This window comes from Etheostoma spectabile, unplaced genomic scaffold, assembly GCF_008692095.1.
Source record: "Etheostoma spectabile isolate EspeVRDwgs_2016 unplaced genomic scaffold, UIUC_Espe_1.0 scaffold378, whole genome shotgun sequence".
Taxonomy (NCBI): Eukaryota; Metazoa; Chordata; class Actinopteri; order Perciformes; family Percidae; genus Etheostoma; species Etheostoma spectabile.
Genome location: NW_022605595.1, coordinates 317842 through 335522, shown reverse-complemented (window position 1 = coordinate 335522; position 17681 = coordinate 317842). Strand labels below are relative to the sequence as shown.

The window sequence follows — 17681 nt, the reverse complement described above, 5'->3', positions numbered from 1 at the left end:
CCCCCCCCCCCCCTTGACTGGCTCTGCTAATGTTCCTTCAGTAAAAGTGGAAGTCTCAGCAGATTGTGTCTTTAACGGTCTCATCATCCCAGCGTTATATTGTTGCTATGGTTACTTTATTATAATAATAATAATCAGATTATTAACTACATGTGTTTAGTGTGGAGGAATCTGAATGTAGAAATTAACTAGTGACTAAAGTAACTAGTAACTATTAACTTTTCTAATGTTCATAAAACAGATTATTTTTGTGAGTATACCCCATCCCCCCCCCCCCCCACGTCACGTGTGGGTGTTTGTGTGTCTTGTGTGGTCTACGTGTGTGTGTGTTGTTATGTGTCATTGGGCATTTTTTTTTTGCGTCTAGTGTTGAAACTCTGAGTTTTCTCTCTTTACCACCATCAGTTTCTCCGCAAAAGCAACCCCCCTCCCCCCCCCGCCCCCGGACTGTCCTGTCCCTCCTACTGTGCAATACTGATATTTATATTTTTAATATGTAATACTCAGGACTTCTGATACCTATAACTATATTATTTGTATATTGTGTAAACAAACCCTTTATAGCAGCACGGTGGCTGAGTGGTTAGCACTTCTGCCTCACAGCAAGAAGGTTCCGGGTTCGATTCCAGGCCGATCCGGGCCTTTCTGTGTGGAGTTTGCATGTTCTCCCCGTGTTTTTACGGGGTTTCCCCGGGGTGCTCCGGTTTAAAAGACATGCATCCTGGGTAGGACTACAGTTGAAAAAGAGCTGATTGGCTAACACTGGTGCATTCACAGAAATGTTCACTAATGTGCATTGTCCTAATCAAATAAAAAAAAATATTTCTTACTATTTGATACATGTATATAGTAGCTCTCAGGACTGTGCACCACGTCGTCCCCCCCCCCCCCCCCTCCTCGATTTGTTTCTGCACCACTCACATTTTAATATTTTTATATTTCGTGTTGACACCGTAACGGTTTTGCTTAAATCTCGTTGCACAGATACTGCTCTGTGTATGACGACAATAAGGTTCTGCTATTCTGTTCACATAGTATTTCATATATATATATATACTGTGTATATATATATATATATGTATGTGTGTATATATATACATATATATATATATTATATATATATATATATATATGGGCTGTGTGTATTTCTCTGAGAGTTTTGATGCGTTCACAGTATTTATGTAACACCTTAATCTAATTTGTATTAAAATAACACACATGATGGTATGTGGATATGAACAGCTGGGTTCATGAAGTTTCTCTGAGAATCAGCGAGAGTGTGTGTGTGTGTGTGTGTGTATGTATGTGTGTGTGTGGTGTGTGTGTGTTGTGTCACCTGGTTCTCATTTCCTCCTGCAGTGCCGGGATGACTCTGATTGACAGGCTGTTAGCGATGACACACTTCCTGTTTCTGAACAATTAATAACCTGCCCCCTCAGTTCCCATCAGCCCCCTGTGTGTGTGTCTGTATGTCTGTGTATGTGTGTGTGTGTGTGTGTGTGTGTTGTGTGTGTGTGTGTAATTTGGGTGAACTGAGCCTTTAATCCTTGTAATGTTAAAGAGCTTGATGCTAACACGTAGCACGCATGTTAGCGCTCTGATTAAAGACGAGAGATTATCAGACTAACCTCATTCTGTGTGTGTGTGTGTGTGTGTGTGTGTGTGTGTGTGTGTGTTACCAGTTACTTGTGGGGACCCCGTGCTGATTTGTGGGTCAGTCGTTAATGTCGTGGCCTCATTTAGATAAATATCTGTCTCTTTTCTGTGTAAATATGAACGTGATGCATTAATATAATAATATGATGCATGTTTTCTAACTTTCGGTAAAATTCGGAGAAATCTCCAGAAACAAACAGAGGAAGACGACGTGTTGGGAAGATAAATACAACACGTCTGAGTCAGGGTGCAGGAGACTCTGCAACGATGGAAAGAACGTAAAGCTTTTCAATCTATTTACATATTTATTATTTACATATAGTATATATATATATATATATATATATACTATATAAATAATTCACTATATTCTGAGTGACGTTTTGTCAGAAAATGTGAAACAAAGACCGATGTGGTTCAGTATTATTTTTCACAGGAAGCACATGTTGAAAAACAATTAGACTTTTATTTTGAAAGCATCGTCAGCCGTTACAGAGGCAGAAGTACGGAAAGCCCCAAGGCTCAAATACACCCAACTTCTCACACGCTAACAACACGCTAACAACATGTAAACGCGTTAACATGTTAAAATGTTGTTTACGTGTTTACATCGTTTTTATATTTTTCTCCATCGGTCGGACTCTAGTTTCCGCCGCCGCGCGTCGAGGAACTCGGTCAGCACGCGTCTCACTGCCCGTCCCTCGGCGTCCTGGTCCCCCGTCTCCACGGAGACGCAGGGCGGCGGCTGGGCGTCCCGGTCGTGCTGCAGCGCTGCGTTCAGGCTCCGCTCGGCCACCGCCTCGCCGCGCGCCTCGCAGTAGTTGTGCAGGACGAAGCAGGCGTGGAGGACGGCGGGCAGGGCGTCCACGCTGAGGTCCATGGCGCGCCGCAGGGCGCCCCAGCGCGCCCTCAGCCGCCCCAGCGCCGCGCGCATCACGGAGCGCGCCCCGCTCAGCGCCCGGTTGAACCGCCGCTCCGCCGCCGTCTCGCCGCCCGCCGGGTACTCCTTCATCAGCTGGGGGCGCAGCGGGAAGGCCGCGTCTCCTAGGAGATAGACCGGGACGGCCGCCTCGCCCTGCGGACGCACGGGAGGACAATACAAAGACTAAAAATCTAAATAAGTTGCATAACCGTCCTAAAATGTGTCAAAGGCCTTAGAAAAGCCCCAAAAATTTAAGAATTAGTTACAAAAACAGCCCAAAAATGACCAAATAAGTTGCATAACTGTCCCAAAATCTGTAAAATCTTAGAAAAAGCCAGAAAATTACAAAATAAGATACATAAACGTCCCAAAAAGTGTCAAAGGTCTTAGAAAAAACAAAAAATTACAAAATAAAATACATAAACATCCCAAAAAGCATAAAAATTCTAAGAAAAAGTCTAAAAATTACAAAATAAGTTACATGGAAAAAATGAGAGTAGTCAAAATTCTACTTGTCTGAAATCAGTTTTTAATAATAATAATATATATATTTTAAAGAAGTTGTTAAAAAAAACTTGTAAAAAAGTGACAAAAATGATATTAAAAAACATCAAAATTGTCAAACTAGAAAAAAAAGGCTAAATAAGTTACATAAACATGGACCCACATGGACCCAGATGGACCCCCTTGGACCCAGATGGACCCATGTGGACCCAGACGGACCCATGTGGACCCACATGATCCATATGGACCCAGATGGACCCATGTGGACCCAGACGGACCCATGTGGACCCATATGATCCATATGGACCCAGATGTTACCGGATGGACCCAGATGATCCATATGGACCCAGATGGACCCCATGTGGACCCAGATGTTGCGTACCTGCAGCAGCTCTTTGGGGCAGGGGGGGATGGTCCCGTCCCTCAGGTCTGAGTTGAGTCTGGACTCGGTGAAGACGCGGGCGTCGTGCGCCCCGCCGGGCCACTTCACCACCACGTCCAGGAAGCAGGACCTGTAGTCGCAGAGAGCGTGCACGTTGAGGGAGTGCGTCCCCGCGGCGTTGACGTAGTCCGAGGACCGCCGCGCCGGTGCCTTCACCGCCACGTGGGTGCAGTCCAGGACCCCGAGGCACTGGGGCAGGCCGTGGGCTCGGCTGAACCCCCGCACCAGGTCCTCCACTTCCTGCTCGCTGCTCGGAGTCCGGATGTAGTCCGGGCCCAGAACCACGGAGATGGCCCTGCACACCTGGGGGGGGGGGGCGTTACCATGCCGACAGAGATATAGTATTTACTGATGGATACCCGTTTGGAGAAGTCACGGTGTTGTGTGTCTGTGCGTGTTTTCTGTGTGTGCGTGCGTAAGTGCGTGTGTGTGTGTTTGTGTGTGTGTCTCTGTGTACTGTAGCCTATTACCCCAGTAAAAGTAAAAGTACTACGTTACCCCAGTAGTACTCGAGTAAAAGTACTCCGTTACCTGTCTGATGAAGACCGAGACCGAGGACCGGGACAGGCCGAACGCGTCCGCGGTCTTCCGGAGTCTGCCCACGTCACTCAGGTAAAATAGTGTGCACGCAACTTTTGTCAACACATCCACGGGCGCGCGCATCGCTGTTGTCTCTCCCTGCACGTGCGGCCGCAGCCTGTCGCTGAGCTGGACCAGGGCCTCTCGGGACATGCGGAAGTTGTCCCTCCAGTCCTCCGGAGCCGCGGCTCCGCTGGTGAAGTGGTCCCACCAGGCGCTGCTCCGGCCCGGCCTCACCCAGAAGCGGCGCTCCGCTGCGGGCCGCCGGTTCCTCCGCCGCCCGGCCCGGAGCCCGGACCTGAGGCACAGAGCCCGGATGATGTCCCTCCGCCGGCGCAGGTAGGCGGCCGCGGCGGCGCAGAAGTCCGAGTTCATCTCAGCTACAGCGGCCAACATCTGGAGCAGGCTCCGCAGCGCCTGGTCCTCCATGCTCGACTAATACGAGAGTGCCGATGTGAGTCGCGCATGCGCAGATGTCAACGGTTTACGGCGTAACGTGTCCTACCCGATGAGAGCCGAGTCAGACCGGCTCTGGCCGAGTGCAGATGCGAGTTGCGCATGCTCAGATGTAAACGGTTTACGACTTAACTGGCATACTGAAATTTGTGAAATCCGTGGTGGGGTGTGTGTGTGTGTTGGTGTTGTGGGGTGTGGTGTGTGTGTGTGTGTGTGGTGTGTGTGGTGTGGTGTGTGTGGGTTGTGGGTGTGTTTGCAGTTTCAGTCTGAGTATAATAACAGAGGAACCCTGTGTCTAAATCACACATTTCTCAATACAATGGGGATAAAGAAAAAAACATATATATATACATATGTGTGTGTGTGTCTGCCCCCCCCCCCCCCCCCCCAACCCCCAAACAACACTGGAAAAAATCGGCAAAAAGTTTTTGGAAAAAGCAACTAAAACGTCCTGGGGGGGGGGGGGGGGGTGTGATTATTTACCTCGACAGGATCTCTGCAAATGAACCAGAAATCTTCCTCAATTCAGTGTGGTGTGTGTGGTGTCTGTGAGTTTTTGAGTGTGTGTCTGTGTGTGTGTGTGTGTGTGTGTGTGTGTGTGGTGTGTGTGTGTGTGTGAAGCGAGTTCCAGATGTCACAGGAGACGTATTATTAATAATAACTACAAGCAGTAAATCACTTTTCCGTATTTATTTATATTTTAGACGATATCAATATGCTGAGTTTCCATAAATATCAACAGCTGTTTCTCTTCTTCTCTGTTTATTCATCTTCCATCTCTTTATCTGTGTGTGTGTGTGTGTGTGTGTGTGTCTGTGTGTCTGTATGTGTGTGTCTGTGTGTGTCTGTCTGCGTGTGTGCGATGCTAACCAGCTGATACATGCTAACAGCTGTGTTGTGCCCAGTGTGTCAGTACTACGACCTGACGCCGACTCCAGAACTACGGACTACAATGCCACCTTCGACTACACCTACAGTAACACACACACACACACACACACACACACAAAAGCACACACACACACACAACACCCACACACAGACACACACACACACACACACACACACACAAACACATACACACCACACACAGACACACACACACAACACACACACAAACACACGATAAAGACACACACACACACACACACAACACACCACCACAGCACACACAACACACACACACACCCACAGACACAACACACACACACACACACACACCACACACACCACAAACCAAGAGACAACACACACAACACAGACTAAGAGACACACACACACAACAAGAACCACAGCACAACACAGACAAACAACACACACCACACACACCACCCAAACACCCACACACAGACACACACAACACACACACAGACTCAAGACACCACACACAGCACACACACACAACATATACAGCACACACACAACTACGACACACACACAATCAACACAAAGCAACTACACACCACATACGCACACACACACTACACACACACACACACACACACAACAGATACACAGAACACATACAATACACAGCACACACAAGCACAACCACAAACACACAAACACACACACACACACACACGCACACACACACACATACGCACACCCACACAGACACAACACACATACACAGGCACACAAACCTAGCACACACACAACAGACCACCAACAACAACCACACACACACACAACACACATACCAAGACACCACACAACACACACATACGCCACACAACATATAACTTACACACACACACCACAGAGATACTAGCCTGTGAGTATGCTAGCAAGCCAGCACGAGACCTGACGTTCAGCGAGCGTTCTCGACCCAAAGACGGACAGCAGGAGGAACGGGGGGGCGTGGAGGGACGAGTGACTGTTACCATGCATACCCACGAACCAAAGCGAGGCTGGTGGAAGTGTAACTCTGCATCGCTTCCGTTCTCTGTGGAAGAAAACGTCTGTCGTGTGTGTGTGTGTGTGTGTGTGTGTGTGTGTGGGTGTGTGTGTGTGTGTTTGTGGGTGTGTGTGTGTGTGTGTGTGAGTGTGTTGTGGTTTGTGTGTTTTGAAGCTGATCTCATATATATATATAAAATATATATAAAATATGTAAGTGAGGACAATAAGTATTTGACACTCTGCTATTTTGCAAGTTCTCACTTAGAACCATGGAGGGTCTGTGTCCTCGTAGGTGCATGCCCACTGGGAGAGGCATGTCCACTGTGAGAGACATGTCCACTGGGAGAGACATAATCTAAAAAAAATCCAGAAATCTCAATGTAGGATTATTAACTATTTATTTGTATGATACAGCTGCAAAAAGTATTTGAAAACCTGTCTATCAGCTAGAATTCTGTCCCTCAAAGACTGTTATCTGTCTCATAATGGTCCCTCAAGACCTGTTAGTCTCTCTCTAATGTCCCTCAAAGACTGTTAGTCTGATCTTCATAATGGCCTCAAAGCCTGTTAGTCATGTCTTCATACTGTTTCTGTCGCAAAGCGTAATTAGTTTCTGTCCTTATAACCTGTCCCCAAAGACTGTTAGTCGTCTTATAATGTCCCCCCCCCCCACTCCATTTATTATCCTAAATTAGATGCACTGTTTGAGGACTAGCTGCCTAAAGACACCTGTCCCCCCCATCCAATCATAAGAATCCAACTAATAACATGGCCAAGACTAGAGACCTGTCCAAAGACACTAGAGACTAAACTGTCCCCCTCCACAAGGCTGGACAGGACTACGGGACATGTCCAAGCAGCTTGGTGAAGACAGGTCCACTGTTGGAGCAATCATTAGAAAATGGAAGAAGAAAACTGACTGTCAGTCTCCTCGGACTGGGGCTCCGCAGGATCTCCTCGGGGGTCTCACTGATCCTAAGAAGGTGAGAAACCAGACCAGAAACTACACGGGAGGAGCTGGTCCAGGACCTGGAAAGACCTGGGACCACCGTTTCCAAGGTACTGTAGGTAATACACGAAGACGTCATGGTTTAAATCCTGCATGGCCCGGAAGGTTCCCCTGCTTGAACTAGACCATGTCCAGGCCCGTCTTAAGTCTGCCAACGACCATCTGGAGGATCCAGAGGAGTCATGGGAGGACGTCATGTGGTCTGATGAGACCAGAATAGAACTTTTTGGTCCTAATTCCACTAACCGTGTTTGGAGGAAGAAGAATGATGAGGACCATCCCAAGACCACCATCCCTACTGTGAAGCATGGGGGGGTAGCATCATGCTTTGGGGGGGTTTCTGCACATGGGACAGGGGGACTGCACTGTATTACGGAGAGGAGGACCGGGGCCATGGATTGGGAGATTTTGGGGACCAACCTCCTTCCCTCAGTTAGAGCATTGAAGATGGGTCGAGGTCTTCCAACATGACAAAGACCCGAAGACCACAGCCAGGAGAACCAAGGGGGGCTCTGGAAGAAGCAGATCAAGGTTCTGGGGGGGCCTAGCCAGTCTCCAGACCTAAACCCAATAGAGAATCTTTGGAGGGAGCCCAGAAACCTGACTGGTCTAGAGAAGATCTGTGTGGAGGGGGGGCCAAAATCCCTTCTGCAGGGTGTCAGACCTGGTGAAGGACTACAGGAACCGTTGGAAACAAAGGCTGCTGGACCAGATGTTAACATGGATCTTCTCAGGTGTTAAATACTTATTTTCCTCCCTGTCTGTGTTTCTGCAGGAAATGAAGACACTCGTCTTGGTGATCCTGATCAGCCTGAACCTGCAGCTACAACACACACTGTGACACACACAGACACACACACACTCCAGGTGAGACAACAAAAACACACACACACACACACACACTCACTTCAGGTGAGACAACAACACCCAAACACACACACACACACACACACACACACACACACACACACACACACACACACACACACACACACATTTATCTCCATATTACCTTTCAATGTAGAACATTAATTCATGTAATTTCATTTATAAATGAAATTATCATTTAAATGAATTAAAGGATGCAACCCTCTGCAAAAACCGTGGCGATGGTTGCCGTGGTGCGTCAGGGCCCTTTAAACCCCCCCGCAGAGTTAATAGCTCAGTTTGTGGAACAATAGTCTCTCCTGATAAAGTGAATGTCATGAAATAATTAGAGATAAATGAGCGCTGAAAGGTTGAAGTCCGGCCGGCACAGCGAGGTGTTTCTGGTTCAGATGAATCGCTGCGTGACATTTAATAATAATCACGTCTCCGATAAACAGCTGTTCTGCTGACAGCGGCCTCACCGCCGTCCACAACCGGCTCTGGAGTCTCGTAGAACGGCAGAACAGTTTGTTTTTCACATGCTATTCTACACTGTGACGTTCTACACTGTGACACACTACACTGTGACACACTACACTGTGACGCACGACACTGTGACGCACTACACTGTGACACAAAAAAAAAGGAAGCAAAAGTGAAAAAAAAACAAACATACCTGTGACGCACTACAACTGTGATGACAGCGACATACACTGGGGGGGGGGGTGGACACACTACACTGTGATCACACTACACTGTGAACCCCTAAAGAAAAAAAAAACACTGTGCCGCACTACACTCGACGTCACTACAACTGTGACCCACTACCTGTGACACACTACCCTTACCCACGACAACATGATTACACACTACACTGAACAGCACTACACATGTGACGCAACGACAACAAGGTGACATCCACATACACTGTGAACTCACTCACACTGTTGAGCCACTTTTTAAACCAAAAAAGCTTGGGAACAGCACGACACATGTGACCGCACTACCTGTGAACGCACGACACTGTACGCACTACACTTGACTCCCACCACACCTGTGAGACAGCACGACACTGTGACCGTACGTGACACTGTGACGACTACACTGGGGACGTACGGGTCTCTGTGACGCACTACACTGTGACGCACGACACTGTGACAGACTAACGACAACTGTGACGTACGCCACCTGTCGACAAGCACTACACTGTGACGCACTACCTGTGACGTAACAAAACAACAATGTGAATACGCACATACAACTGACTTACGCACTGTGACACACTACATGTGACGCACTAGCAGAACTGTAGACCACTAACACGTTCCACACTAACTGACGTCTACACTGGACCACTACATTACACACTACACTGAACTGACGTACACCTGTGACACCTACACTGTTGAAACACTAACACGACGACTACAAACTGTTGACACACTACACTGTGACACCTCCCGGACGACTACCACTGAGGACGCACACTACCACACCGACGTACTACACTGTGACACCTCCACAGTCACACTACACTGCGTACTAAACTGTGACACACTACACTGTTACACACTCACAAACTGTGACGCACACACTGCTGTGACGCACAATACCCTGTTACGCACGACACTGTACGCACGACACTGATAGTCACTCACGAAAAAACAACGACACTGTACTCACTACACTGGACCTACACTAACACTGTGACCGCACGACACTGTGAGCACTACTCTGTGACGCACAGACACTGTCTCAACGCACGACACTGTTCGGACGACACTGTGACGCACAATAACACGGTGCGCACTACACTGTAACGCCAATAACACTGTGACTTACAAGACACTGTTCGTACGACACTGTGACGCCCTCCTGTGAACGCACTACACGTGACGCACTACACTGACGCCTACACACTTGTGACGTACGACAACATGTGACGGACGACACGTGACGCACTACACTGTGACGACTACACTGTGACGCACACACTAGCTTGACTTACGACACCATGACGTAACGACACTGTACGCACGAAAAACTGTGAACTACGACACTGTGGACCACTACACTGACAAGTACGACACTGGAATAGACCGCACGCACGTTACACCCTACCCTGTCGCACGACACTGTGAACTTTCACGACACTGCGACTTACTACACTGTCGTGACTACACAGACAACTGTCATGACATCACTAACACTGTGACTTACTACACTGGTGACGCACTACACTGCCGCACTAACAACTGTGCGTACGAACACTGTGACGCACTACACTTACGTACTACACTGTGACAACAAAGGCTACACTGCGTGACACACTACACTGTTACGTAACGACACTGTGACAGCACCACACTAGGACATTACGACACTACGGTGACCACGTACTGTGGACACACTACAACTGTGCCGCACTACACTGTGACGGCACACTGACACTGTGACGCACAGACACTGACGTAACTACAATAACACTCGTGACTCTACTACCTGTGACTCACCACTGACGATAACTAACACTAGTGACGCATTACACTGACAATACTAACAACTAGTGACGCACTCACACTGGGGATAGACGCACTAAACACTGACGTACGACACTGTGAACGCACTAAACATGACTAAGATACATAACAACATGTGGACAAAAAAACACTAACGGTGACGCACTACACAACTAAGACTTACTACACTGTATACAACACTACAAACTGTTGACACACTACCTGACGTACTACCCACATGTGACACCATGCACTACCCCAGAACCAACTACACTGGGACCCACTGCACTGTGACACACTACAGCTGTTACACAACTACACTAGACGTACTACACTGTGACACCTACACTGTGGACACACTACACTGCATTCTGACGTACGACACTGCGTGACTACGCACCTAACACTGTGACGCACTACACTGTTAACACGCAGAACGACACTGTGCACGCACGCCACTGTGACGCACTACACGGGACGCACTAGCACTTTGACGCAACGACCTTGACGCACTACACTGTGACGCACCGACACTGTGTGACCAAAGAACGGCACTGTAGGTACGACGCCCGTGAACGCACACACTCAGTGCCGCACTACACTGTAACCACTAGGAACACTGTGACTTACGCCACTGTGACTTACACACTGGACGCACTCACTTGGACCTGCACCTACACTGTGATGCACTACAACTGACGCCTAACACTGTGACTACACACTGTGACGTACGACACTTGTCGTGACTCCCGTAACACTGTAGACCACTACACTGTGGACCGACACGACACTATTGACTTACGGAAACTGACGTACGACACTAGTGACGCCCGACACATGTCTTACACACTGTGATGGACGCAACTACACTGACTTACGACACTGTGACGCACGACACTGTGACACGTGCGTCGCACTGTGACGACACGACACTAGACTGACTTACTACACTGACGTACTCAACTGTGGACGCATTCAGGACCTGCTGTGGGACGCACTTAACACTGTGACGATACGACACTGTGACGCACATAACACTGTGACGTACTACCTAGTTACGCACTACAACACACTGGGTGACGCATACCCTGACGCACTACAACTGTAGGAGCGTACGAGCACGTGAACGCACTAAAACAACGAGCTTATACACTGGACACACTACACTGTGACACAACTACACTGTGCGTACGACACTGTGACGCACTAGAGAGCACTAGTGACCGTAAACGCCCCTGTGACGCAAAGCGACACTGTGACCACCGACACTGTTAGCACTACCACTGTGACGCACGACACTGTGACGCACGACAACGTGACGCCCCCAAACCCTACGTACGACCCTGTGACCGCACTACACTGTCGACGTACTACTGTGACGCAACTACACTGGACGCACGACACTGTGACACTACTAAACACTGTTACGCACTCACCGGTGACGCACTCTGCAGCTGTGACCACTAACCTTTGACGCGACGAACACTGACACGTCCGACAGCTGTGACGCACACACTGAGCGTACTACGCTGTGAACACTACACTGCTTACGCACTACACTGACGTACTACACTGTTGACCACACTAACACTTTGACACCACACACTACTTACTACCACTGTTACACACTGCAACTGGACACAACTACCTGATGCACCCTGCCACTGGACGTACACCAACTGTCCGACACATACACTGGACGCTACGGGTACACTGTGCACGCTACTACACTGTGACGCACTACACTGACGTACTACACTGTGACACACTACACTGTGACGCACTCACTGAACGTATCCACTGTGGACCCACACATCGAAACTGTGACACACTAACACTAGACACATTGACCATACACTTGACACCAACTGCTTGTGACGTCTACACTGAGACGTACTACACTGTGAACGCACTACACTGTGACGCTACAACTGTGACTTAGATTCCCCCTGGAAGAAGATCACAGTATAGCATACAGGAAAAAAGGACCTAGTACCGTTATGTACCAAAAAAAGATACAGTATGTCTTTTATGACATTTTATACTAAAATCTTTTTTCAAATAACACTAATCAGAGTTTCATTGATGTCCTAATATGTGTGCAGCATTACGATCGTAAAAATCGGAATCCTGCTCAGATCGGGGGGGGTGGGGGGGGGAAAGGGGAGGGGTGGGGGGGGGGGGAGCGCCTCCTGTGACCTCTGACCTCTGTGGAGACGAGCCCCGGTTCCCTCGGCGTGGGCTTCCAGGCGGACCAGCCAATCACAGCGCGTTCCCAGTTCCCTGCACTGAGAGTCCCACACGCTTCTTATTAATATCCAAATGCATCCCGGTAGTCACCTTTTCACCATTTCTTCACATCTTCTCTCCATGGGGAGATCATCCTAAATGGACGCTCATTAACATTAATATGAATTCATTAATTCTGTAAGATGAAGTTCACGGAGTTCTAACTGTATAATCAGACTTCGGCCAAGTTGACCAAGTCGAGACTCAAATACTCAAAATACTCAAAATAAAATAAACATTATTATTATATTATAAGAAAAGGAATTCACAGAGAAAGTGAAATGACATTTTGCATGTCAACATTTTTTATATGGAGTACACATTTGAATTAAAATCATTTATTATGAATATCATGTTGGAAATTCTCCCACGCTGATACTTTTGATCCAGATGTACGAGTTGTACTGCAGTACTGCATTATTGTTAATGAACTTCCACATTTGTTTCATCAGAAAGAACTTTATTTATAATGTTGATCTTCTTGTTGACGTGAACTTATAAAAACTATGAATACAGTAAAAGGGAAAGAAGGGAATTCAGGCTCATATTAGAAACTTTATTTAATATTAATAATCATTCACTATGTATTTCATCTCTGGTCACATCCACTTCTCTACAGCAGCACTTTGTAACGAAGCACTTCTCAGTTTATTTTGGTATTTTCTGTCATAGATTGGTTCTGAGAGGACATGGAAGCAATGTGTGCCTTCAAAATAAAAGCCTGAATGCTGCATTATGAAAACATTTCAACCTGTAATTTGATAATTGATGACTGCTTCTACGCAGACAGAAATAATAGGATGAGTACATTCGTGTGTGTCTGGGGTCTGTGTACTCGTGATCCTGTTGTGTCTGATGTGGGAGTGTGTGTGATTTTGGTCTGTGGTGTGTGTGTTTGTTTGTGAGTGTGTAGTGTGTTCTGTAGTAGTCCATGTGTTGTGGTGTGTGATGTGTGGTCATGTGTCGTCTGTCTAGTGTTTGATCGGTCACTTGAGTGTCCGTCTGTGTGTGTGGAGTAGGTGTGTGTGTGTGACTGTCTGATGTGGTGTGTGTAGTGTCAATTATCGTCTGTGTCTAGTGTCTTTAGTGTCAGTGATCAGTGTGATGAAATGTGTCTGTCCTGTGTGATAGTCTGTCTGTGTAATTGATTAGGTACTGATGATGTTTGATGTGTCCTGATGTGTGTGCACTGTGTCAATTGTGTGTTGTGTGATTCTGTGTGCTGATCTGTGGTGTTGTGTGTCTGTGTGATCTGTGTGTGCGTGTCTGTGTCTGTTCTTGGTGTAGTGTCATGATGTAGTGTGGTGTGTGCGTGTGTGTTGTGTGTGTTGTGGTGTGTCTGTGTGTGTTTGTGTCTGTAGTCATGTGTGTCGGTGTGAATGTGGTGTGGTAGTGTGGGTGTCATGTGTGTCTGTGTTGAGTGGTGTACTGTGTCTGTCTGTCTGTCTGTGTGTGTGTGTTGGGTGTGTGTGGGCTTTGTCTGTGATTTCTGTGATAGTGTGGGTGTGTTTCTGTGTCTGTGTGTGCATACATGATGTATGATAGGAATGTGTGTGTGTGTTTGTGTGTTGGATGTCTGATGTGTGAGTGTCTGTGGTCTTCTTTTGGTCTTGTTGACTAGTGTGTGTGTGTGGGTGTGTGTGTGTGTTAGTATGAATATGTGGTGTAAATGAAAATGCTGAGTATGTGGAATTAGTTGATTGGTCGTATGTGATGTCCTGTGTTCTGTGTGTGTACCTGTGCATGTGTGTGTGTGTGTGATGTGTGTGTGTGCTGATGTGGTTGTGTGTGCTGTGTCAGGTGGCGTGTCTGTGTGTCCTCAGTGCGTCAGGCGTGCGCTGCGAGTGTATGACACGACCGCCTCGGGGCCCGGAACGGTAATTTCTGTCTGTGAGAGGGAAATCATATCAAACGACGGAACACTACTCCCAAACATGTCCTTTATACTACGAAGTATACTGCATTACAAGAGTACGCAGAGTCTCTTACAAACTACATAGTCCTCTGAACTGTAATGCGTTACTCTCTTTTTGAGTTACTTTCCTACCAGAATACAGCGGGAAGTGAGTCCATACTTCTCTTATAACCACAAGGATGTAGATTATTCATACATTATGTAGAATGAATATCAATATGCAAGTACTGTAACAGCTATAAAAAGATTTAACAGTAAACCGATACAATAGACAACTCACAGATAAAACTAAAATACAGTCATTAAAAGTTACCCTAAGGTGTGTATTACTCACAAAAAAAAACGGCTCAATTGTTTTTCACTGGGAAAATCTATGTTATGTAATTCATTAAAAATGATTTTACAAACCTCTAAATGTTGCGTTAAATATGGTAACGAATCACATGTAACTACAATGTCCCACTGTGAGAGACATTCCACTGTGAGAGACATTTCCACTGTGAGAGACATGTCCCTGTGAATCTTGATTTGCAGCTTGATACATAATATTAAAAAATCATACATTGTAGATTTCTGGATGTTTTATTTTAGATACTAATACATCCCACCCATGTACTGTCTCAATCCCGATCGACTGTCTCTCACCTTGTACGAAAGTCTCTCAACCGTAGACATGTCTCTCCCCAGTGGACATGTATCATCACAGTGGACATGTCTCTCCCAGGACAATCATCTCCCGTGACATTGTCTCGTCCCAGAGACATGTCTCCGTCACAGTGTGACAGTCTCTCCAGTGGCCATAATCTCATCCCCAGAGTCATGTCTCTCCACCCGACACATCACCTACTAGGACATCGAGACCCCCTCAAGCCATGATTTCTAAGATGGAGAACTTGTTAAATACTTATTATACCTATAGTAAATAGAATAATAATAATACATTGATAATAATAACTTATAATAATCATCATAAGAATGATAATAATAATGATAATAATAATAATAATAATGAAATAATAAGTGATAATAATATGTATATATTTTTTAGTGTTTACTGTAAGGCCATAAATACGACTCACTAACATACCGTAGTCCAACACCAATATATCACACAACACACACCACACACTATCACGCACACACCCACACACACACAGTAAAGGTCACACAGAGCACTCACAACAACTGAGACACACCGAGACACCGAGAGACAACCCAACAACACACACACACACAGTACACTACGAATATACAAACATAGACACAACACACCCACACATGCACACACAGTGACTCACCCACACAGACGTCCGCTGTCCTCGAACGCCTCGCAAGACGCGTTCTCGCCACCTTGTCCTTTAAACGCTGAGAGTCCCGCGGGTCATTGCTTTCTGGACGTCCTACCGAGCCTCTTCGTTCTCTGGAATACAAATGAATACCGAGCGCTGCTGCTTCGGTCCTCGACTAATCGGAGACGGCCGAGATCAATCCGGTCAGATCCCGACATTTAAAACTCCAGGATGAGAGACCACGGTGGAGACAGTGTCCTCGTCCCGCGGGCGTCTTCAGACCTAAACGACCGGCTTTCTGTCTCATCACATGGTTATCGGAAAAATTATGTTTTGACCGGTCATTGAGGCGCGCTGTAAATAAAATTTATAGAAAAATAAATAAATACACCCTTGGTACTGTAAGACAGCCTTAAAAATAATAATACAAGTTGGAGTGAAAAAATTATACAAAAATGAGACAAAATTGAAAAAAAGTGAAACAAAATTAATGACAAAAGAGAACTTAAACAAGTGTTACGGAAATGCATAGTATGAATGAAGAAAGAACCAGATAAGATGGAATGGTTTTTTGCGAAGAGCTTAAGGCCTTGTTGTTTTCCATTGTCTAATTTCATCTCACGTTGTGTCTGTGACAGTGTGATGGTTGTAAATCAATTCAATAAATAAATAACATCCTCTTTTATTACGGCTCAGTGAGCGCTAAGCAAGTCACTCATATAGACGATAACAAAAATCATAAAAAAGTGTACAACACAAGCACTAGAAAATAAGTGTAATCGAGTTTTGGTAAGTCCATTTAACACGCGCCTGTGAGTGTGTCACTGACAGCATTGTACTCTGCTCTGCACGAGCTTGTCAGACAAACACACACACACACACCCAACACACACCAAATAAGCACACCAACCACACACCCCAATCTCAGTCCGTACTTGACATTTCTAACTGTTAATGAAGTCGGATCAACAGTCAGAGCGATGGAATCAAGCACGGAGGGAAGGACGCCACAAACTCCAGGACACAAAAAGTACACAGATCACAACAAACACACCCACACACACACACACTACACACATACCGACACACACACGACACTCAACACACACACACACCAGACACCACAACAGCACAACCACTACAACACACACACCAAAACGACACACAAACACACCCAAACACAAACACACAAGACAGCGACACACACCACACACACACACACACCACAGAGACACACACACGACACACAACACCACATACACTAAGGACACACACACACACCACACCCAAGACACACACACACAATTACACATCAGAAAATAAGAAAAAAGA

The 17681-nt window shown here is 46.5% G+C and overlaps 2 protein-coding genes across 2 annotated transcripts in view; both read right to left on the bottom strand.

Moving 5' to 3' along the window:
• Window positions 1–17681, bottom strand: part of LOC116686444 (oocyte zinc finger protein XlCOF7.1-like) — a 588898-nt gene that overhangs the window by 396548 nt on the left and 174669 nt on the right. The window lies entirely within an intron of this gene.
• Window positions 2250–4561, bottom strand: LOC116686456 (putative nuclease HARBI1). The gene is made up of 3 exons (XM_032511483.1): window positions 4056–4561; window positions 3465–3827; window positions 2250–2731 (listed from the first exon to the last, which is right to left on the bottom strand). Exons 1-3 carry the CDS (start codon window positions 4530–4532, stop codon window positions 2273–2275), a joined length of 1299 nt encoding a protein of 432 aa, XP_032367374.1. The 5' UTR covers window positions 4533–4561; the 3' UTR covers window positions 2250–2272.

Excerpts from the sequence above, each read along its gene's own strand:
- LOC116686456 (XM_032511483.1), bottom strand. The coding sequence starts at position 4,532 with ATGGAGGACCAGGCGCTGCGGAGCCTGCTCCAGATGTTGGCCGCTGTA. Across the intron at positions 3,828-4,055 it reads TCTCGGTCTTCATCAGACAG|GTGTGCAGGGCCATCTCCGT; the intron begins GTAACGGAGTAC and ends CCCCCCCCCCAG. Across the intron at positions 2,732-3,464 it reads GCCCCAAAGAGCTGCTGCAG|GGCGAGGCGGCCGTCCCGGT; the intron begins GTACGCAACATC and ends GTGCGTCCGCAG.